The 23,552-nt window shown below is 37.3% G+C and overlaps 1 protein-coding gene across 1 annotated transcript in view; it reads right to left on the bottom strand.

The window, feature by feature from the left end:
• LOC103259017 (ceramide synthase 6-like) overlaps positions 1-23,552 on the bottom strand; it is a 220,826-nt gene that overhangs the window by 121,360 nt on the left and 75,914 nt on the right. The window contains exon 2 of the mRNA XM_021711662.1: positions 10,788-10,893. Coding sequence (XP_021567337.1) covers positions 10,788-10,893 — 106 coding nt within the window. The remainder of the gene's footprint in view (positions 1-10,787; positions 10,894-23,552) is intronic.

Raw genomic sequence — 23,552 nt, 5'->3', positions numbered from 1 at the left:
GGCTCAGGCAATCCACTCACCTCAGCCTCCCAAAGGTGCGGGATTACAGGCTGGGCCACTAAGCCCGGCTATATATTTGAATGTATCAATCTTTTCTGTTGTAGCTTCTAAGTTTGGTGTCATAATTAGATAAGTTTCCCTTATTCCAAATGTTCAAAAGATTCTGCCAGGTTTCCTTCTAATAGAGTTAGGATTTTTATTTTTACATTCAAATCTTTAGTGTATTTGGAAGATATACTGGTATTCAGCATGAGGTATGAATCTAACTTACTTGTTTCCAGATGACTACCCAATCTCCCAATACCACCATTCATTCTTTTTTCCCACTGAAAAACCAAGTATTTTCTTCCATTAGTGTATTATTCATGTGCCAGTACTACAGTTAGCTTACTCAGAAATCTTTATTTTTCTATATATACTTTAGAATTAAGTTGTCTATTTTCAAAATAAACAAATGGCCAAACAAGCAAACCCATCAGTATTTTTAATAAAATCATGCCAAGTTCTTAATTTAATGTAAGGTGAACTGACAGCTTTATTTAATTTGTTTTTTGTATCCTTCAAAAATGTTTGGAAATTTTCCTCATACAGGCCTTGCACACACCTTGTTATGTTTATTCCTAGAAATAATATCCTTTTTGGTTTCTACTATAAATAGGGTACTTTCTTATATCTCTTAACTGCTTATTGCTTAAAATATATGAAAGTTATTGGATTCTGGTTTCTAATTTTGTACTAAAATTTCATAGTTTGTGATAGTTTTTCACTCAATTCCCTTAGTTTTTTGGGTGTTATGAGGGAGGAACCAAAAAAACCCGGAATTTTTTAATAAAAAATTGTGCATTTATTCTTACATATTTAAACTGCAGTCACGTTCAAAGTACTCTCCATTTGATGCAATATACCTTTCAAGATACTTTTTCTACTGCTCAAGACAGTTTCTGAACTCATCAATTTTGACGCTTTTTAGTGCTTCTGTTGTTTTTTGTTTCACCTCTTCCACATAGCAGTATGTTTCCCTTTGGGAATTTTTTTCATATGGGGAAACAAAAAAGTCGCTTGGAGCAAGACTGAGTGAATATGGAGGGTGGGGAATGGGGGCCAAGTTGTTTTTGGTCAAAAACTGCTTAACAGTGAGGTGTGGGCTTGTGCACTCATAAATTGCCCATCATAAAATGGGCAAACCTATTAAAATAATCTAAAAAAAAATTTACCTGTTCCTAAACCACGAATGTACGCAATACTGACTTGTATCTCACACCTTTAAATTAAATTAAATTAAATTTTTAAAAAATTAACAGAAGCCAAACACAGTCTCTCACAACAAGACTACCTGCTATACTGATGCTAATAGGTTCCTAGAACACTTAGTGGTGGGGGTAGCCTGTACTACAAGGGGCCCGCCCTCCAAAAAAAAATTCTGGTTTTTTTTTGGGGGGATCCCCCGTAAATCATATAATATCATATTACAGAAACGTAGCTCCATAAACAAGAAAATTTTAGTATCTCTTTTCACCAATACCTGGATTATAGTGGGACTCAATAAATACTTCTTGAATGAATAAATCTTCAAATAGCAGTAGTTTTGCCATCTCCTTTCTAATTTTTGTGGCTTTTCTTTCACTTATTAACAATTTAGCACAATGACAGACAGTAGTTACAACAGGCATTCCTGTCTTATCTGGAAGTCAGTGGGACTATCTTTAATTTTCTCATTAAGTGAGGGGCCAGATTTGGAGCTGAGATAAAAATATATTTCTCATATAACAGAAATTATCTATCCCCAGTTAGATAACTTACTTTAGTGTTAAAAAAAATGTTATATTTTAGCATCTATGGTTCATCATGTACTTTTTCTCCTTGGATCTATTAATAAAATAAATTACATAAATAAATCTTTTATAACAAATACAGGGAAGGTCCTGAATTCCTAGAATAAACTCCATTTCATTATTATAAATAATAGCTTTAAGGTATTGTTTGCTAATTTTTTTCTTAGAATTTCTTTATCAATATTAATAAATATAATTGGTCTCTAATCTTATTTTTGATGACATCTTTGTCAGGCTTTGATATTAATATCTTATTGCTACATTAAAAGAAAATTGGATGACTTTCTTAATTTTCTATGCTTTGATATAGATTAATTACCTGCCCTTTAAGAGTGTGTTGGACAAAAAAAAATGAAATACCTTGCCATCTTCCTACCCAGAGAAGTCAAAGACCTTTACAATGAAAACTTCAAAACACGGCTCAAAGAAATCAAAGATGACACAAACATATGGAAAAATATCCCATGCTCAAGGATTGGAAAAGTCAACACTGTTAAGATGTCCATCCTACCCAAGGAAATCTACAGATTTAATGTAGTGTCTATTAAATTACCAGCAGCATTCTTCTCAGACCTGGAAATGACAATACAGGAATTCATATGGAAACATAAATGACCACAAATAGCCAAAACAATCCTCAGTAAAAAACAAAAAATAAAACAAAACAAAGCAGGAGGCATCACACTTCCAGACTTTAAGCTTTATTACAAAGCTACAATAATCAAAACAACCTTGTATTGGTACAAGAACAAGCACATAGACCAGTGGAACAGGATAGAGATTCCAGAAGCAAAACCTCAATTTCTCAATCAACTCATCTTCAACAATGCCTCCACCATCAACCACTGGGGGAAAGAAAAACCTATTCAGTAAATGGTGCTGGGAAAACTGGCTGACCACATGCAGAAGATTAAAATAAGACCCCTACCTATCACCATACACAAAAATCAACTCTAAATGGATCAAAGACCTAAATGTAAAACCTCAAACTATAAGAACCTTATAAAATGCATGGGACATCCTCATGGAAATTGAAACTGGCAGCCAATTCCTTATCAAAACCCCAAGTGCCCATGCCATAAAGAGATAAGACAGACAAGTGGGACCTCATCAAACTGACAAGCTTCTGCAAAACCAAAGACACCATGGAGAGAGCAGGGAGACAGCCCACGGACTGGAAAAAAATATTTTGCCAACTATATATCTGTTAAAAGTCTAACAAGCTATTAATGGTGGCCATGCTGACTAGAGTTGGGTGGTATCTCTGTGGTTTTGATTTGCATTTGACACTTCTCAAAAGAAGACATACGAGCAAGCCAACAGATACATGAAAAAAATCCTAGAATTATTTTTTAATGCAAGTTTTTCAATATTTGTCCAGCTGTCTTAATTTCCTTTTCAGTGGTTGTTGATTATAAAGTTATTATTTGTGCTTGTTTTGTTTTTTTCTGCACTTAACTGACTTTCTGTAAAAAGAAAATTAAACCAATAAAGGATTCATAGATTAAAATTTTTTTAATTTTATGGTCTTGCTAACTCATTAATTTTGGTTTTTAATCTTTATTCATTTCTTCCTTCTGCTTATCTCCATTCATTTCGTTGTCTTTTTTTAATGTTTAACTAAGCAATCAACTATTTTTTAAATATATGTATGAGTTTTCAACTGAGCACTGCTTTGGCATGGTACATACAAGTACTGCTTTCATTATAATTATTTTCTAAATATTCTGAAATTTTCTTTTTACCCGAGTTGATTAAGATAGTGTTTATAAATGTTCGAGATCAAGAGGCTTTTTGTTTTCTGATTTTTCTGGTTCCTAATTTCCAGTATTATCAAATCATGCCTAAATATGTTAAACTTATGACACTTTTGTAACAATACAGTATCAATTTTTGTTACTGTTTAATAGATTCTTTAAAAGAAAATATTGTCTCTATATTTAGAACACAGTTCTAAATGTATCCCTCAGATCTTCCTTATTAATTATGCTCCTTACAATTTCTAAATTACATTTTATATTTTGTTCACTGAATTTGTCATGACCCAGAAGTAAATTAAAATGTCTTACTATTGTGTTTTTATATCCTCCTTAATTCTTTTTTATGAATTTTCAGATACACTCACACTTAATATATGTATGATTCATAACTATTTTATCTTCATTGTGAATTGTATTCTGTGAATAAAAAGCCAAATCTTCATTTCATTTAATGCTTTTAGAAATCTTACTTTGGCCGGGCTCGGTGGGTAATCCCGCGCTTTTGGGAGGCTGAGGTGAGTGAACTGCCTGAGCCCACGGGTTCGAGACCCGCCTGGGTAGGCAAGACCTCATCTCCACAATAAATCAAAAAATTAGCCGGGCGTGGTAGCGTGCTCCTGTAGTTCCAGCTACTTGGAAGGCTGAGGTGGAAGGATCGCCGGAGCCCTGCAGGTCGAGGCTGCGGTGGCCGGGAGCAGCCACTGCACTCCAGTCTGGGCAACAGTGAGACTCCAACTCAGAAAAAAAAAAAAGAAAGAAAGAAAGAAATGCTACGTTGTTATTTGTATTTGCCTGAATCCCTTTATCTATACTCTGATTTTCCATATTTTTTATTACTTTGTCTTAAGTTGTATCACGTGGTTTTTTGGTGACTGTATTCATTTTCTAAGGCTACTGTAACAAAGTTCCACAAAAAGAGAGGTGCCAACAACAGAAATGTATTGTGCCATTCATTGTTCTGAAAGCTCTAAGGTCCCAGATGAATGTGTTGAAGGGCTGGCTCTTTCTGAGAGGGCTGTGAGGAAAGGATCTGTTCCAGACCTCTCTCCTTGGCTTGCAGATGGCCATCTTTTTCCTTCATGTCTCCACCTCATTTTCCCTCACGTCTATCTTGCACCCAAATTTTCCCTGTTTATAAGGCACCCATCATATTGGATTAACACATACTCTAATAACCCCACTCTAACTTATTTTCCTTTGTAAAGATCCTATCTTCAAATAAGGTCACATTCTGAGGTACAGGAAGTTAGGCTTCAATGTATACATTGTGGGGAGGAACACATTCAACCCTTATCAGTAATCAAAACCTGAATTATTTTTTATTAGATGAATTAAATATATATATGTGTGTGTGTGTGTGTGTGTGTGTGTGTGTGTGTGTGTGTGTGTATTTTTTTTTTTTAATCAGGGTCTCACTCTATTGCCCAGGCTGGAGTGCAGTGGCACGATCACAACGATCACGGCTCACGACAGTCCTTCCACCTCGGCATCCTGAGTAGCTAGGACTATGTGTGCATGCCACCACACCCAGTTAACTGTGTATTTTTATTTCATTTTATTATTATTATTATTTTTTGCAGAGACAAGGTTTCACAATGTTACCCAGGCTGGTCTCCAACTCCTACGCTCAAGCAATCTACCCTCCTCATTCTCCCAAAGTGCTGGGATTACAAGTGTGAGCACCTGGCTCATTTAGATGTATTGATATGATTGTGGGTTTGTTTATTGTTCCCTACTTTAGTTATGTTCTACTTCCTGTTTTGACAATTAAAAAATATATATTTTAATATAGTTTGTTTTGTTTTCTCTTTTTGTAATTTTTGTTTTAGTGGTTCATATAATACTCTTTCTTTTCCTTCTCTAATAATTCCACATGAGCAATATTTTAAGCTAGACTTATTTCCTCTTCCTCCCTTCCTTCTCCCCCACTTCCCAACACTAGTCAATAATATTATCTTTCTTAGGGTTTACTCTTATACTATTAAATATGCTTATACTTCTAATGATTTGCCAGCTTTCACTGATATGACTTGACTCCCAGCTCTTAGAGATAATGCAATAATTGAACTATTCTGCCTCCCACCTTCTTTCTCTTTCTCCTCTATTATTGTTAGTTGTATCATTTCTACATTGTGAGAACCTAGAATGTTAACATTCTGTCTGTCACTAATCCTCACATTTCTTTCTCTCTTAGTTCTTCAGTTGAAATACATTTGAAACTTACAAGCATTCCCAGTATTCTCTTCAGCTAAAACTAATGATTTAACATTGTCTTCAAGAAAGGCACACGGAATAACTCCCCTAAAGCTTTTCATGTTCAAATATGCCTGTAGCATTTACAGGGTAAAATCATTTTGGCGAGGCATAAATTTCTTAGTTCACATTTTTCTTGGGAATATTAAAAGGGGAATATTAATATTTCAGCACAATTTTTGTTTGCCTCTTTGTTCTCATTTTTCTAGTGACAATTTTTGTTAAGGAGCATTGCCACACTCTTTTTATTGTCTTTGTTGGATGTCATGTGAGTCGCTTCTTTATTAACCATCTTTGAATGAATTGGAGTTTCCTGACCAGCTACTTACAGTATGGAGAACAGCAAGGATGCTCTTCCAGTCTAGCTGCCACTGAGAGAGACCACCTCCTGAAAAGGGACCAGACTTAAGGTTTTCTGTGTGCCTTCTCCCCTCCTCCCACCAGCATGGCTCACCAGTTCCTGCACCTACTGCTGCAAGTGGGATGGAGCGTCTTTGTGCTGGTTTTCTTGAAATCTAACCCTACTGGGCCTAACTCTTGCCTGACACCTCCTCCTATTTATCTTCTGCCCAATCCCAAATGTTTCTTGTTAGCCTTCATATACTATATTTTGAAATCTAGAGATCTGTATCTCCTGATTTGCCAAATATAAAGCTTGGGTGATTTTTATTTTTACATGCACATGTGCATGTATGTGTATTTTCTTACTGCTGTTTTCCTTATTTTCCACAAGTGTTTTTGGAAGATTTCCATGGAAATAAATAAATAAATAAATAGTGGTTATGCATATAAACATTAACCCATGCAAAAATGCCTGGGTTAATTTTAATAACATTAACCTAAACTAGCACTGGAAGAGGACAAAGGAAAGTAAACAAAAATGAAGGAGACTAGGAGATGAGGAAAATTAGGGAAAACAAATTATAGGGAATGTGCCTACAATTTAAAAACAGTCTAGTATGTCAAAATTGGATTATGACATGATTTCCCTGACATATTCCTACCTCTATGGCTTAAGAACTGATGTGATTAGGAAATTGAGGTAGTTGGCATCATAGGTATGTGCAATTAATATGGCAGAAGAATCCCCAAAAGTTAAAGATATATTTACCCAAATGACTCTGAAAATAAGCAGTTAAGAAACAGGAACTAAAAAAATATTCACTAAAGATAAATAATCATTCTGTTCATGTGAATGGGTCTGACAATCCATAACTGTAGACTTTTCAGTCCCATTCCAAGGCTACTGAATCAGAATTTCTAGAAATATGATGCAGCAATCTGCATTTTAACTGTGCAAGTGACCCCAGTGCAAATTAAAGTGTGGGAGTCACTGGCCCAAATAGATGCCACACCATTTACTGAACGACTTACATGTACTATTTTATTTAACCCTCATGAATGTCTGTGAGAAAGTTACTCAAAGATTTTTAGAAACAAAATATCTACTGCCTACAGAGGTTAAGAAACTTGGTCAAGGCCACAAGCTAGAAGGCAGAAGAGCCAAGGTTCCAACATACAAACTCAGGTCTGACTGACTCAAGCACCAAAATTTTAATTGTTTTATAGCAGGGTTCAGTTCTCTAAAATGTTTATAAAACTTTAAATTTAGAGGATGGGAGAGAGAACAGAGAGGCAACAGACAGGTGTTACCTCAAAAGCAGAGACTTTTGGAGAATATGAACAGGTTCAAATTTGTCAGCTAATTTCACAGATGAGAGCTACACACTCAGGGCACATGACCAGCACCACCACTCAAGGCCTCCCATCTAGAAGGGCCCACACTTTGGGCTGAAAGCCCTGTGGCCACCATCTTGAAATTCTTAATAGTTTTATCATGGAATCCATGTTTTATAAGTGATGTGCTATGGGGCAAAGGAGCATGTCATAGGGGCTTGCAGTCTCGGTTCATTCACAGTTTCACCGCTTCCACCAGATGGGCATGTGGTCACCCAATTCCCCATCCCACTAGCCTCCTCCACTCCCCACCAACTAATGACTGCTGCTGCCTTCAGCTCCCAGTAGGGGTCTGAGTGAAAGTAGGGGGAGTAGCAGTGTACTTGGGTTTATACCCACCAAGGTGTCTTGGGTGGGGGCATGGAGATAGCTACCTCGGTGGGTTTGGTGGGTGACTCAGTAAGGGTGAGCCTCTTATCTATCCCTGATCTGGACCCAAGGGTTGCAATGTACTTGGAGGTCACTGTCCCTCACGGGTTGAGGCAGTGGGCCTGTGAACAGGAGAGAGGCCTCTCTCAATTTCTCTGCACTCCTGGCCAGGCATAACACATCAATCAATGACTGGAGAGAAGGGGAACCCAGGAGCTGGTGGGCCATGTGAACACTAAGTCACAGGGTGGCACCTGCAGGTACCTGTGAGGGTTTACGCTAGCCCTGTGAGTACCCCATGCCTGAGGGGGCATGACATTACACAGAAAACAACAACAAAAAACCACCTTGACAGGTAGAGAGAGATTGAATGAGGGAGGGCAGAAAAAGCTTTTTATTTCTATACTTTTAATGGCAATTTTTTTGTGTGCTTTTTTGAACAAGAGAATCCTACTTCATGCTGCACTGGGCTCACAAACTGTGTAGCCAGTCCTGTACAGAGGAGATTTTGAGTTTTGAGGGCTCATCCCTTATACCTGAAGGGTTTATAATTATGCCCTTCTTCAAAAGGTCACTTGGAACCGAGATGCTGGATGATCACACAAACACAGACACTTTGTTTGAGCTCTCTAAGTCCTGTTCTCCAAACCAGTAAACTGATCTGTTACATTTCATATTCCAGATAAGACTGGAAAACTACAAAGGATACAAGGAAAGGCAGTTCCAACTTTTTCTTCATTTATATTTAAAACATGAGGCTTCTGTTTTAATCATGTAAGAACCTCCAAAGGAATCACCTTGGAAACTAAGAGAATATGATCATTAAAATTAGCTAGAAGCAAGGATTCTTCAGAGCAGTCAACCTGGCTCCAAAACCTTTTCATTACCTTTATGAAGGAAATTTCTCCAGTAACCATAATAAACATGAGGCAAGAGAAGCAATGTCCACTGCAGGATTTGTAAAAGTAGGCAATCAAATTTGGATTAAAAACTCATTTCAGTATTCACTTAGAGTATTGTATGTTTCATATACTTAAGAGTAATTCACAAAGAGAATACAAATGTGTTGTAATCACATCTTAAAACGAACCTGACAATTCCCTACAATCTGCTTTTTTTAAGAGGGAAAAAGGTGCTCCACTGCTGTAAATTGATCTGCTAAATGAAAATGCAAGCTTTTTCTTAATAGTTTCTTCTTTTAAATACCATAGGATATGCGTCCCTTCAGGTTGAAACTTGGCAATCTAAAATCATCTCATAAAACTACCAAATGAGTTTTTCCTAAAATTCCATTCATTCTTTTCTTTTGAGCAGAGATGAAAAAAACACCTGGTACTTTCTTAAACTTCTTGAGGAAAAATACCATTTTTAAAAGGACAGAGGGGGAAAACTGTAGAGAATTTTGGCAGAAATGAAGACCATAGAATAAATAAAAGTATTTGGGCTCCACATGGTAGCTCATGTCCATAATCCCAGCACTTTGGGAGATCAAGGCGGGTGGATTGCTTGAATTCAGGAGTTAAAGACCAGCCTGGGCAACCTAGCAAGACCTCATCTCTACAAAAAAAAAATCAAAAATCAAAAAATTAGCTGGGCATGGTGGCACATGCCTGTAGTCCCAGTTACTCAGGCTGAGGCAGGAGGACCACCTGAACTCAGGAGGTCGAGGCTGCCATGCGTCATGATGGTCGTGATCATGCCACTGCACTCCAGCCTGAGCAACAGAGTGAAATCTCAACTCAAAAAAAAAAAAAAAGTGTTGACCGTTTTTATGCCTAACCCTGAATTGTACCTCACATCTTTAAAACTGAAAAAATTTAGTGTTTGGATATTTGAATTCATAGTTGTAAGACAAGAGACAAATAGTACAAATGGCTAGCAACACAAATACCATGAAAAGGAATCGAAGTTGCTTAACACTATCAAATCACATCTTAGAAGTCTAAGTCACTCTCTCAGAAAAGTGAAAAAGGGAAAATGAACCACTGAATATATGAACACATCATAATACTTTTCATAGAATGTTATACTTTTCCTTATCTTTCCTCTTTCTTGTCCAGGCAAGTGTAAGATGAGACACATAATACCTATAATTTGCTTTATTTTCTTATGGCCTTAGATTGAGGGTTTTTGACTTCCGGCTTTCTCTTCCTCTTCATTTTGAAGGGGATACAAACTTGGGGTGGGAGTAAGGGAGGGGAAGCAATTTCCTCCTCCCACCCTTCCTGCTCTCTTTTTCCTACTCTTAGTTTGGACTTAAACTCCCACCAAATTATCTCCTCTTTTTTATACTCCACAGTACACCCATCTCTTCACATAACATTTTCCTGACCCTCATCCTTCATTCCTTCATGTTGCAACTCTTATTCTTCAATTAAGCCTTTCTGTCATCTCCATTATTGTCGACTTATGTCTATTTATCACAACTCCTAGAATCTATGGACAACACCATAAGCCAACCAGTCCTTTTTATCACACATACATAAATCAAATTCTTTGGCTCTTCCCAGACATCTCTACAAAGTCCCACCCAGCCCTCATCTGCATCACTTAAGGTCATGTGAGATTAAAGAAGGCATAGAATTAGACTAAAAGCTATCTAATCAAGACTATTCTTCACAGACAAGTTACTAAAAGTCAACCTGAGAGTAAACTAACAGGTATAAGAGACGCCCACCTCTACTCTGCTTCTTCTGGTTGGAACTCATTATAATACTGTACTTGCATTCTTTCTGAGAACATACTTTCCAGCAAACCCAGAAGAAAAAGAACTGAATGACCGCAGGCTGAGAATAGTGATCGGGACAATTCATACCCCCAGGAAGGACAGTCATACCTTTGTAATTGCAGTGAAGACCTTTTCCAGAATGGCATTGGGCTGGGCAATTTGTGGTCCACTGGTCTGAATGTTGAGAGCTATGGCACATGGTTTGGCTACAAATCTAAAAGTTAAAAAAAAAAAAAAAAAGCAGGCAGTCAGAAGTTATTTTTTCTATAGCTATTCTTAATACCATCAGTTACACATTATTCAATTGTCCTAATAAATTGCTATTAGGATTTTATGGGCATACACTGTTAATATTTACATCAGTAGCTGTAATACAGACTTAATATATAAACTTGTTTTTCTTTCCTTTCTTCCCCAGCAGTGACATTAAAAAAATAAATCCTTTTAAAACATTTAAACCCCCTGATCCTCAAGTTCTAATGAGATTTAGATAGAAGACTATCAGATGAAAATATAAATACATAAGTGAGATATATAAATAAAAAACTATGAGTTTTAAATGGTGTAACATATTCTTCTTACTAACACAGAGCAACAGCCATGTTATAGTTTTACTGTGGAAAATGTTTACTAAGCATCTAATTACACATGCAGAGAGAGTGCTTTTGATCATCTCTAGTCATAAACATGGCCATTTTTGACTCTATAATCAAAGTGTGCTATATTCAGCCCCAATCCCTTATGCTTTTCTAAAATTCTCTGCTTCGTGGGTATTTGCTTCTTTCTGATGAGGAGCAATGAAGGATGTCAAAGGGCATGATGTACCAGACAAGTTGATAAGTTGGATGTATTCACAAACATCAGCAAAATGGTTTTTATCCTAAGCCAACACAATGTCCATGTCAAGAAGAATGGGAAGACTCAGTCTCACTTTTGGTCACATTTGTGGTGTGAATGAGGCACTGAAGGAGAGCAGGTGAAATGTGTGGGGCCCCAAAGGCATAGTTACATCTCTAGCAAAGCTGTGTAAAAAAAAAAAAAAAGCGCTTAAAATATAAGAGTTCTTTTAGATTAAATGCTCAAGAACTAAGGCTCTGTAAATATTCATTTTCATCAGTAACATTTAACATGTTCTATTAATGCAGAATAATTTAATATAATATGAAAGTATTAGCCAAGTTAATTCAATGTTGGCCAAAGGCAACAATTGATAAATGTACAAACTGTAAGTCTTAGAAGAAGCTTCTTTAATAATACTTGATGAGATTAAAGAAGAGTAGATTTCAAAGAATGTTTTTTTTTTAAAGCAGGACCAATAAAATTTACATATACAGTACCACATAATATTCTACTGGGTCCTACTTCAAGTAAAAGTGAAGAAATTTATTCAAGCAGGAAAATGGAAGACTGTAAAGAAATGATACACATGGAAAATGCAACATAATATCTGTTACACAGGGCTCTCTGGCATAAAGTTCGGAAGAAATAATAATCACTCTTTTGCAATATGTAAATCTTCTAGAAACTGGAGTTTTCCCAAAATTTGTGCATTCTTAATTCTTTTTAATGTAGAAATTCAGAGATACAATAACTATTTATCTCACTTTCTTGACACGTAGTATAACCATTCCCTGATGACACTGGGTCTTCACTATGAACAATAATCATGGTGCTAGAGCTAGTGGTGAAGAAGGAATTTACTGAGCAGTGACCACCAGAGAGAGTCTAGAACTTATTTCGCTGACATTTCCTGCTTTGTGGTTATTTGCCTCCTGATTTTAAGGTATAAGGGTAGAATGTGGGGTGTGAAAAGACAGAGGTCCAGGAAAAAAGTGAAGAATAAGGTAAGAGAACAAAATTAATTTGGTATAAAGGCCAAAATCAACTCTTTCAATGGTTTTCACCTACTCTTCTCAGTTGGATTCCTACCCAGCCCTCCCCCATCTTCCTCATTCTCACAACTCCGACACGCTGCGTTCAAACTCCCTTTTGGACTTTGTCTTCGTCATCCTTGTAACACCTGCTGGTTTAGTACATAGTCTTCCTTTTCTTCTTCTAGATAGTGCAGAGTCTCAATGCAGGGCTGATCATTTCATCTTTGTACACCCCGTGACAATGCCTGAGCAAGCACAGGAGGAGGTCAAGGAATTTGATCAACTGGTTATCTTCAGTCAATATGTTTCACTGTTGCTACCATGGTGTTGAGTGCTGCTGACAAGTTAACAGACATTCTCTGTGTGCCCCATAACAATGCTTGGGCAGGCAGCGGGAAGTCAAGAAATTTACTCAACAGAATCTCTTCAATAGCAACTTCCTCACCTTTGCTACCAGCCTCAAATAATTTTAAAAAGCATTCAAATTTTTTTTTTCATTTATTACATGATACAATGTTTTATAGATCCCTCCTTGTCTTTTTAAGCTTCAAATCACTTTCTTAAAACTTTTTTCTCTTAATTTTAGGAACAAATATAATAGCATATCCCTTGATCACCAAAACTTATCACATTTCTTTTTTAAAAAATTATTTATTATAAAGATGTGGGGTACAATTCAGGGTTAGGTATATAAACATTGATCATGCAGGTACCCTTGTTGATGAGGTATGCCCCTCCCTCTCCTAGCAGTTGTCCTCAACTGCCAATCCCACGCCCCCTCCTGACAGTTTCCCACTACTGCCAATCACTTTCTTATAGCATTATGATTGTGCAAGGTCAGCCTATGAGTGAGAACATATGGAACTCAGTTCTTTGGTTCTGTGATAAATTACTGAGCATGATCGACTCCAAATCCATCCAAGTGGCTGCAAAATCCATGTATTTGTCCTTCTTTATGGCTGCATAATATTCCATTGTGTATATGTACCACATTTTTAAAATCCAGTCCAGCTTCGATGGGCAACATGGATGGTTCCATTTCTATAATCAAAATTATAAAATAAATATGATACTCTGTACACACTTTTTAAAGCAATGCCCAAAGAATAGGGTGGGAAATTTTTCTGCTACTATCTGGCTATGGAGCCCTAGCTGCAGAAATTAACCTCTCTGTGCCTCAATCTCCTCATATGTCAAAAAAATTGTATAATTACACATGTACATGTATGTGTGTCTACAAATACAAATACATGTTAAAAGACAGTATCATAGTTCTCTTTGCCTAAAATCTCTGACATGAGCCATGGGTAGGGTGTCAAAACATAGCATTTATATACCATGACTCTCCCAGGCCTCAGTTACACCATGCCAAGCTGTGTGCATTCAACAAATTCTAGAAGTACTATGCAACAAAAAGAGACCAGAAATCAGAGCAGGGACTGAAAAAAGACAAGGGTCATTAGAAAGAATAGCCACTTGTCCCAGTTTGCCCTCAGTCTGGTGCTGGGGAAAAAAAAGGCCTATTTGGACAACAAATTATGGTGACCCTCACCATCAAGTCCCAGGCCTGGTTTCAGGTCCACAGTGTATTCTCTATTTAATATATCCAGTACAGAGAGCCAAATACTTCATTTCTAAGATTTAAACAAATTGCATAAAATAGGCAGAGAAAGGGAATCTCAATTCCAAATTAAAGAAGAAAAAGAGTATATAACTCTTATCTTCCTAATAGATATCCCTGATTATATGAAACTATAGACATTTTGGATTTATTCTCTAACAAATTTGTGAATCATCTCAAGCATTTTCTTTCAGAAAGCATATTAGATATCAAATAAAACCCATGACATAACTACAACAATTTTATCATCTACTGTCATGGTCCATTACACCATGCAAAAAGCTGGATTTTTTTTTTTTTTTTTTAATGCTGGCTCTAAAAGAAGTTAGCTCACAAAAGCTGTCTTTCACAACATCTTGAGAGAAAGTCAGGGACAGAGAAATGGATAGATGGGGGGTGAAGTAGAGCATCTACAAATATAATAGTTGAAAGGAAATATGTACTTTCTTTTTTTTTTTTCGAGTTGGAGTCTCACTCTGTCGCCCAAACTGGAGTGCAGTGGCCACTCCCGGCCACTGCAGCCTCGACCTGATGGGCTCCGGCGATCCTTCCGCCTCAGCCTTCCAAGTAGCTGGAATTACAGGCGCACGCTACCATGCCCGGCTAATTGTTGACTTATTGTAGAGATGAGGTCTCGCCTGCCCAGGCGGGTCTCGAACCCGTGGGCTGAGGCAATCCACTCACCTCAGCCTCCCAAAGGCACGGGATTACAGGCTGAGCCACCAAGCCCGACTGGAAATATGTACTTTCAAGTCTTGATGGTTACCTCTACAAGGGAATGCTCTCCTAATTACTTTTTTTTAATTAAAGGCTGTAACACCACCTTCAAAAGGTGATCAGGGTCTGAGCTCATCCACAACTGGCCTTCTCTCAGGACACAAACCTTCCCAGCTTCCCTGTCCATCCCGGTGGCCCTCCCGGGTCCTACAGCTACAATTTCCACAGGATGACATGTGTGGTCCTCTCTCGTGTGGGCAGGACTGGGCTATAGTGAAAGTCTACATCTCCAGAGCCTTTGTACAATCTAATTTAATCCTCCTTCAGCCAGATGAAGTAGGATTATCATCATCCCCACTTTGCAGAGAAGACCAATGAGGTCAGTAGTATCTGTCTCAGGGAAAGGGAAGCAGAGGATGGCATACTTCTTTTCCAGGAAGGTCAATGTTATAAACATCTCTCCATTCTGATTTATCAGACAAGCTAAGTCCCACATTCCGAGGATTTGGGGACAGACTGTGTGTATGTGTGAGGAATGACAGACAAATTTAACAGAATTTAACTCAGTTTAAAGGTTGACGCTCTTTAAAGTTTAAATGTCCCACAGTGAAAATGCAGATAAATCAAACCACTAGAATTCTTTGAAAGATGTCATAGAATGCTTCTATTTATATATCTGGCACACTGTGGGTATTCAATGATTATCGATGGATGGCTGCATGTATGCATGAATGAACAAATCAGCTAAAATACAAGGGCAGATAGCTTACTATGTCTTCCAAAGGAACTATATGTTTTAATTTCCTTAAATATCCACATCTACTCAAAGTCATTTGAGACTCAGAGGATAGGAGACTGACCAAACCAACAGAATCCATTTCTATAATTCCCATTGTCCCTATGATGTCAAAGCTGTCCCCAAGAACACTTGTGTAGGCTCCATCAACCTCTCACTAGGTATTCTCTGTTTAATATACCCAGTACAGAGAGCCAAACACTTCATTTCTAAGATTTAAACTAATTGCATAAAAATAGCAGAGAAAGGGAATTCCAATCCCAAATTAGAGGAGAAAGAAGAGCATATAACTCTTATCTTCCTAATAGATATTCCTGATTATATGAAAATATAGACATTTGGTATTCTCTAACAAATCTGTGAATCACCTGTAGCACTATTTTTTTTCAGAGAGTATATTAGATACCAAATAAAACCCATGACATATTATGATCCAACAGACCATGTAAAAAGCTGGATTTTTTTTTTAATGCTGGCTCTAACAGAAGTTAGTTCACAAAAGCTGTCTTTCATAATATCCTGAGAGAAAGTCAGAGCCAGAGAGATGAATAGATGGCAGGGGGCAGAAGTGAAGTTGAGCATCTACAAATATAACAGTTGAAAGGAAATATGTACTGTCAAGCTTTGATGGTTACCTCTACAAGGAAATGCTCACCTAATTACTTTTTTTTATCAAAGGCAGCACCATCACCTTCAAAAGATCAAACACCTATAAAGTTCTTTCATGTACTATGTTGGAAAGTAAACATAATAATCTACACTTTGAAAAATACTAGTCTCAGTTTAAAAGCACAGAAAATACCTTGGACATTCCTACTTTTCAATTCTACTTAACAACATGCATTTGTATTTTAAACTTGAGTTAAACATCTGTGAACAAAGTAAGCATGGTGTAGTGCTGTGGTGAGGGGTATAAACAAAACATGAAGTGATCTCTGCACTCAAACAAATATACAGTTTGGAAAAGGAGATTATTTAAAAAAAATTTACATAGTATATGTCATTGTTCTACTTACTTAAAAATATTTAATCAGCCGGGTTCAGTGGCTCAGCCTGCAATCCCGTGCCTTGGGAGGCCAAGGTGAGTGGATTGCTTGAGCCCGCGAGTTCGAGACCCGGCTGGGCAACTTGGTGAGACCTCATCTCTACAATAAATAAATAAAAAATTAGCCGGGCATGGTAGCGCACACCTGTAGTTCCAGCTACTTGGAAGGCTGAGGCAGAAGGATTGCTGGAGTCCAGCAGGTCGAGGTTGCAGTGCCCAGGAGCGGCCACTGTACTCCAGTCTGAGCGACAGAGTGAGACTCCAACTCAAAAAATATATATATTTAATCATCTACAATGGGTAGCATGGCCAGAGACCTTCATTTTTTTCCAACTGCAGCATTTCCTATACTTTTTAAAAATAGTTGGAAGGCTGTGATGATAGACAAACTCTAAACATGTAATAAAGTTGCATAGAATTAAATCACACATATGCACACACACACATGAGTACAAATGAAACTGGGGAAATCTAAGATTGGTAGAGTACATCAATGTTAATATACCAGTTATGATATCACACTACAGTTTTACAAAATGTCACTATTGTGGCTAACTGGATAAAGAGTACATGAGATCGCACTATATTACTTCTTCAAACTGTACTTGAATTTACAACCATCTCAATAAAGATTCCAGTTTTAAAAATAACTGGGACATTCTGTTTTTGTTGTAGAGAAATAAGCTCCTAACAAGCAGATTTTTCAGCTTTAAAAACTTTGCACAACATACCAATACCACCCCCCCCACAACACCAACAAAAAAACCCTGAGGACTAGAGACTGAATAAAAGTAAATATACTTTAGAGGGGAGTCAAAAGTTGGAACAAGCAATCAGCAAAAGTAACCTGTCTGTTCATTTATGTCATTGTTCTGCAGCTCTACCCTGAGCCAGACACAGTCACAGCAGCAGGTAAAAATCAGATAGAAAAACACATCCTCTTTCTAGATAGGAACCAGGAAAAGAAGCCTGGGAAAATCAGAGCACAACTACAGAATCATAGGAGGAAAAAAGCCAAAGATGCAAACCTAATTCTGTGTATAAGCCAAGCATCACTATGGCTGACTTCTGAAGCATGAATGTACAAGATAGATTGAACATAGATAGGAGCTAAGGTTTAAAGAACTGATCCGAGACTGAAGCCACTCTCCGTTGCAGGCGTGACAGGCAACAATTTGAGTCTAAGTAAACTGTCAGTTAACAAAGCACTGACATTTTTCAGAACAACGCAAAAAAAAAAAAAAAAAAATCAGGATCTCCACAACATAGCTTTTACCACACACAGGATACAATCTAATAGGTTGATAAACAACGAAGAAAATATACCCACTCTTAGAGGAAAAGATATGCAAAGGAAAAAGTCAATGAACTTGAACCATGCAATCTGAAAAAGAGAAAAATAAGCAAAAAGTAAGTAAACAGACCTTGAGGATCTGCAGAACAATTTCAAAAAGTTTAACATGGATAATTGAAATCCCAGGAAAAAAAAAAGACAGATATTAGGAAATATTAGACAAAATAATAGTCTTCAACTTCCCAAATCAAATATTGGCCATGAAGAAATTCAAAGCTATTTGAAAACAACCTAGTACAATGTATACATTTCAGAAATGGGAAAACTGAACTCCAGAGAGGTTAAGTGACCTATTCAAAGTACTAGAGGTAGAACTATTGGCAGAGGTGGGATTCTCAATAAGTCACATGCCACTTAACAATGATGGTACATTCCGAGCAATGCAGCATTAGATGATTTCATGATTGTGCAAACATCCTAGAGCAGCAGTCCCCAATCTTTCTGGCATCAGGGACTCATTTCATGGAAGTCAATTTTTCCATAGATGAGGGATAAAGAGGGCTGCAAGGGAACAGGTGGTTTGGGAATTATTCAAGTGCATAACATTTATTGTGCATTTCTATTATTATTACATTGTAATATATAAGGAAATAAGTATACAACTCATCACTTTTAAAAAAACAGGCACGGAAGGAAGGGGTAAGTGAAATAATGGGCAGGCCATGTGCGGTCTAAAATAAGTGTCAGATTCTGACTTTAGTCTGCCACCAGATGCAGCTGTACAAATGGAGTGCATCAACTCACTTGCTACTCACTGACAGGGTTTTGATATGAGTCTGCAAGCAATTGATTTATTACGGTCTCTGGACAGTGAAACATCACTAATGTTAATCTGCATTTGAAGCCACTGCCCAGCGCAAGCATCACCACCTCAGCCTGACCTCAGATCATCAGGCATTAGATTCTCATAAGAAGCCTGCAATCTAGATCCCTTGCATGTGCAGGTCACAATAGGGTTCAAGCTCCTATGAAGATCTAATGCCACCAATGATTTGAAAGAAGGCAGAGCTCAGGTAATGTGAGTGATGGGGAGTAGCTATAAATACAGAAGAAGCATCACTCACTTGCCCAACAACTCACCTCCTGCCATGCAGCCTGATTCCTAAAAGGTCACAGACCGGTACCAGTCTGTGGCCTGGGGTTTGGGGACTCTTGTCCTAGAGTGTACTTCACAAAGCTAGAAGGTATAGTTTACCACATACCTTAAGCTATATCGTATAGCCTCTTGCTCCTAGGCTACAAACCTATACAACATGTGACTACTGAATACTGTAGGCAATTGTAAGTATTGCCTACAGTATTCAGTACAATGATAAGTATTTGTGTATCAAAACATGTCAAAACATAGAAAAGGTACACTAACCTATAATATTATGGGACTACTGTTGTATATGTGGTATACTGCTGACCAAAATGTCATTATGCTGCATATGACTTTACTGGAGGCAAAACAAAACAAAACAAAACAAAAACTGTCAACTCAAAATCCTATGTCTAGAAAAGTTATCCTTCAAAGAATCAAGGTGAAAAGAAAACTAAGGGAATTTGTGGCCTCCATACCCTCCACTTAAAGAATGCTAAAATTCTAAAAAAAGGCAAATTTTCTAGGTTGAAAGGCAAGCCAAACCAAAAAGACACTTAGACCTTCAGGAATGAAAGGGGAATCAGAAATAGCAAATACATTGGTAAATACAAAAGTAATTGCAAATACATGAAATGATTGAATCCAATGATTAGACATAACATATTCCCCCCGCAGACTATGCTGGGAAAAAACCTAACTATATACAAAAAAAATTCAAAAATAAGGAGGTGGGGAGGAAGGAGGTGATTGAGTCTATCATTGCTTGACTACTAACAGTTCCTTAGACCTCAACATTCACTAGTAATGATGTGCCATGGCTAGCATCCAGTAAATATTATAAATTTAAAACTCATCAGAACAGTATAGATTAGATTTTGAAAGCTAATATGTAGGTGATGTTTAGACATACATGTGTGCATATGTTTGAGTATAAGTAGGCATGCATGCTTGACTGTGTGTGCTATAATTGTACTTAAGACAAAACTGTTTTAAGAAAACAAATAACTAGCAGAAACAAGGCCAGGATGGAGACAGGGGACCAATATCTGTTGACAGTTACTGTGTGTCAAGTGCTTTGCAATGTTTTATTCTTTTTATTTTAGACCAACAACTCTTTGAAGGAAACATTTATCTCATTTTACGGATGTATAAACTAAAGCTCAAATTCTTTAACATCTCCCCAGAGTCTTAAAGCTAATTAAATAGATTAGAAAAACACCGGGCTCGGTGGCTCAGCCAGTAATCCCGCGCCTTTGGGAGGCTGAGGTGAGTGGATTGCCTGAGCCCGCGGGCTCAAGACCCGCCTGGGCAGCGAGACCTCATCTCTACAATAAATCAAAAAATCAGCGGTGCATGGTAGCGCATGCCTGTAATTCCGGCTACTTGGAAGGCTGAGGTGGAAGGATCGCCGGAGCCCAGCAGGTCAAGGCTGCGGTGGCCGGGAGCGGCCACTGCACTCCAGTCTGGGCGACAGAGTGAGACTCCAACTCAAAAAAAAAAAAAAAGATTAGAAAAAGTTTAGACCCAGTCGATCCTAACATAATCTATTAGTAAATATACTATCTCCCCCCCAAAAAAGAAAACATGAGTTAATTAAAGAGGCATTATTAAAATATTTGTGATATGATAACAAACTTTCGTTCAGTAATCCCACTTTTAGGTATTCATCTAAGGAAATCTGTCAAACAAAGAAAAAAGCCATAAATGTAAAGTTTTTCATGCATAATTATCTATAGTGGGTAAAATAGTAAATAGCTCAATGATTTACTAATAAGTAACTCATTGAGCATCTATGTTGTATCAGTCCTGCCCTAAGTGTTGGGTATGCAGCAGTGAACAAAATCCTGATTTTATGAAGCTTACACTCTAGCAGCAGGAGATTAAAAATAAACTGAGTAGTATAAGTTATGCTAGACAGTAAAAAGTGTAGATAAAAATAAAGCCTGCTAAGAAGGACAGGGGTACCAGGGTGGGGGCTGCAATTTTAAGTAGACTAGCCAGGGAAGGCCCCACTGAGGAAGTGAACAGAATTGTTAGAAAATAAACTAGGAAAAGCAGCAAGGGAAGAAAATTCCAGAAAGCACAGCTGCCAAGGATGAAGACCGTGAGAAAGGAGTATGACTAGGATGTGGAAGGCATATCCAGAAGGCCCATGTGGCTAGAGTAGAGTTAGTAAGCACAAAAGGAATGAAGAGGGGTAAGAGAGGAGCAGGCAGCCATACCACAGTGTCTTACAGACCATTATAAGGACTTTTTGGTTTTTATCCTGAGGCAGGAAGGCACTGAGAAGAAAATCCAAAATCATTTCATTTCTATCTTTGCAGGATCACTGGCTCCTGTGTTGAGAACAAACAGAAGAGGAACAAACATGGGAACAGGAAGGGTACCACAATTATCCATGCCAGAGATAATTGTGAAAAGAGTGAAAAGAGATCTTTTCGATCCTGGAATGCTCCTGAAGATGGGGTCCACAGGACTCACTGGAGACTGAACATACATGGGGTGAGGCAAGAGAGGAATAAAGGGTGATGACATGGTTTTCATGACGGCTAGCTTTCATGACGGCCTGACCACCTGGAAGGATGCAGTTTGGCCTAGGGTTGGGAGGAAGTTCACAACTTCAGTATGAGCCATGGTGAGTTTGAGGTTATTCTTAGGATATAAATGAAGATGCCAAATAGGCAGTTGAATATAGTACGGAATTCAGTTGGGTTAAGGATACAAATTTGGTGTCATCAACATATGAATGTCGTAGAAAGTCATATGACCAAGGAGATCACCTGGGAAGCACATATAAATAAATAAAAGAGATGATTCAGGAAATAAGCCATAAGATGACTACAATGTTTAAATAAATTAGAGTAACAAAAAAATGACATATTATACAGCTACTTAAAAAAGAATATTTATATAAACTATGTAGAATATGTAAATTTATAATACATTGATTTTTAAAAGCAGGTTATATATACTAAAATGATAACTATAAAGTAAAGCATGTGATAGAATAAAATCTGAAAAACGAGTTAATGTTTTAGTAGAAGAAATCAGCATTATATTTCTTTCATGTTTCCATTATTCTTGAGTAACAATAAAATCCAGGTTAAAAAAAGATGGTGCAGCTCATAAAAACATAATGAATCTTGTAGTAAAGAAGAACTATGGACAGAGCAGAGACATTCACAAAAACGCAATAGTGAATGTTCTCCAAGGGTTTGAGAAATGTTTATTACCCATCACAATTCTACTGAGTCTTCATTTTTGTAATTCTTGTAGATTTTAAAAGCAGAATATATTATAGCAAGAATAGAAGTAACAAAAAAGTATTTATAATGATATCAGAAATCACCAGGAATGCCATTACCCAAAGACAGAAATTATTAATAATTGAATATTTTTCTGCTCTACCAGATTTTAATACTTTGCTTACCATATTTTTATTAAGCAACATTGCTTCAGCCTATATGTATTTAGTAATCTGCTTTACTCTTCTACTGTGAATATTTCCTGTAAGAAATTGCATAGTCTTGTAAAATATGGTACTTAATGGCTACAAAGACCTACATTGAAAAATCAGCCGGGTGTGGTAGCACATGCCTGTAATTCCGGCTACTCGGAAGGCTGAGGCGGAAGGATCGCCGGAGCCCAGCAGGTGAGGCTGAGGTGGCCGGGAGCAGCCACTGTACTCCAGTCTGGGCGACAGAGTGAAACTCCAACTCAAAAAAAAAAAAAAAAAAAAAAAAAAGACCTACATTGTTGTTCTTTTTTTTGTTTCTTTTATAAATTTTGTTGTGTATATTTGAGGTTTACAAAATGATGTAAAAGATACACATGGATAGTAAAATGGTTACTACAGTGAAGCAGATTAACATCTATCAGCTCACACAGTTACTTTTATGTGTGTGTAACAAGAGCAGCTAAAATCTACTTATTTAACGAAAATCTCTAATACAATACAATTTGGTTGACTCCAGTCCTCAAGTACATTAGACCTCTAGATTTGTTCATCCTATATTGTTGCTTTTATTTCTTGCTGTTGTGAACTCTCTCAGGAAACAGCCCTTGGAAACTTTTTGAGAGTACAAAACTCTGATCAAAGTCCCAACATGTTTCCATGACATAGAGGAGTCAAGCAATGGTGAATTTGAAGAATTAAATTCTTTAGATTGACCACAAAATACTCTGTCATCATAGAACAACAATCCACTCTCCATCTGCTTTATCTTTATCACTTGAATTTAAGATCGCCCTTGCTAGCTAACATTTCCAAAGCTTCGAGAAATTAGCCACAAAGTTTTGAAGAGGAAAATCTCTAGACTCTTCTACATCCTGAAGTTTTACATTTTTAAAGACTTTTAAAATAGATCAATAGAAAAACGAAC

The sequence above is a fragment of the Carlito syrichta genome, unplaced genomic scaffold (assembly GCF_000164805.1).
Source record: "Carlito syrichta isolate Samal-C Ts95f unplaced genomic scaffold, Tarsius_syrichta-2.0.1 Scaffold302443, whole genome shotgun sequence".
NCBI classification, from domain to species: domain Eukaryota; kingdom Metazoa; phylum Chordata; class Mammalia; order Primates; family Tarsiidae; genus Carlito; species Carlito syrichta.
The sequence above is the reverse complement of the archived record's forward strand: the minus strand, read 5'-3'. Positions and strand labels throughout refer to the sequence as shown.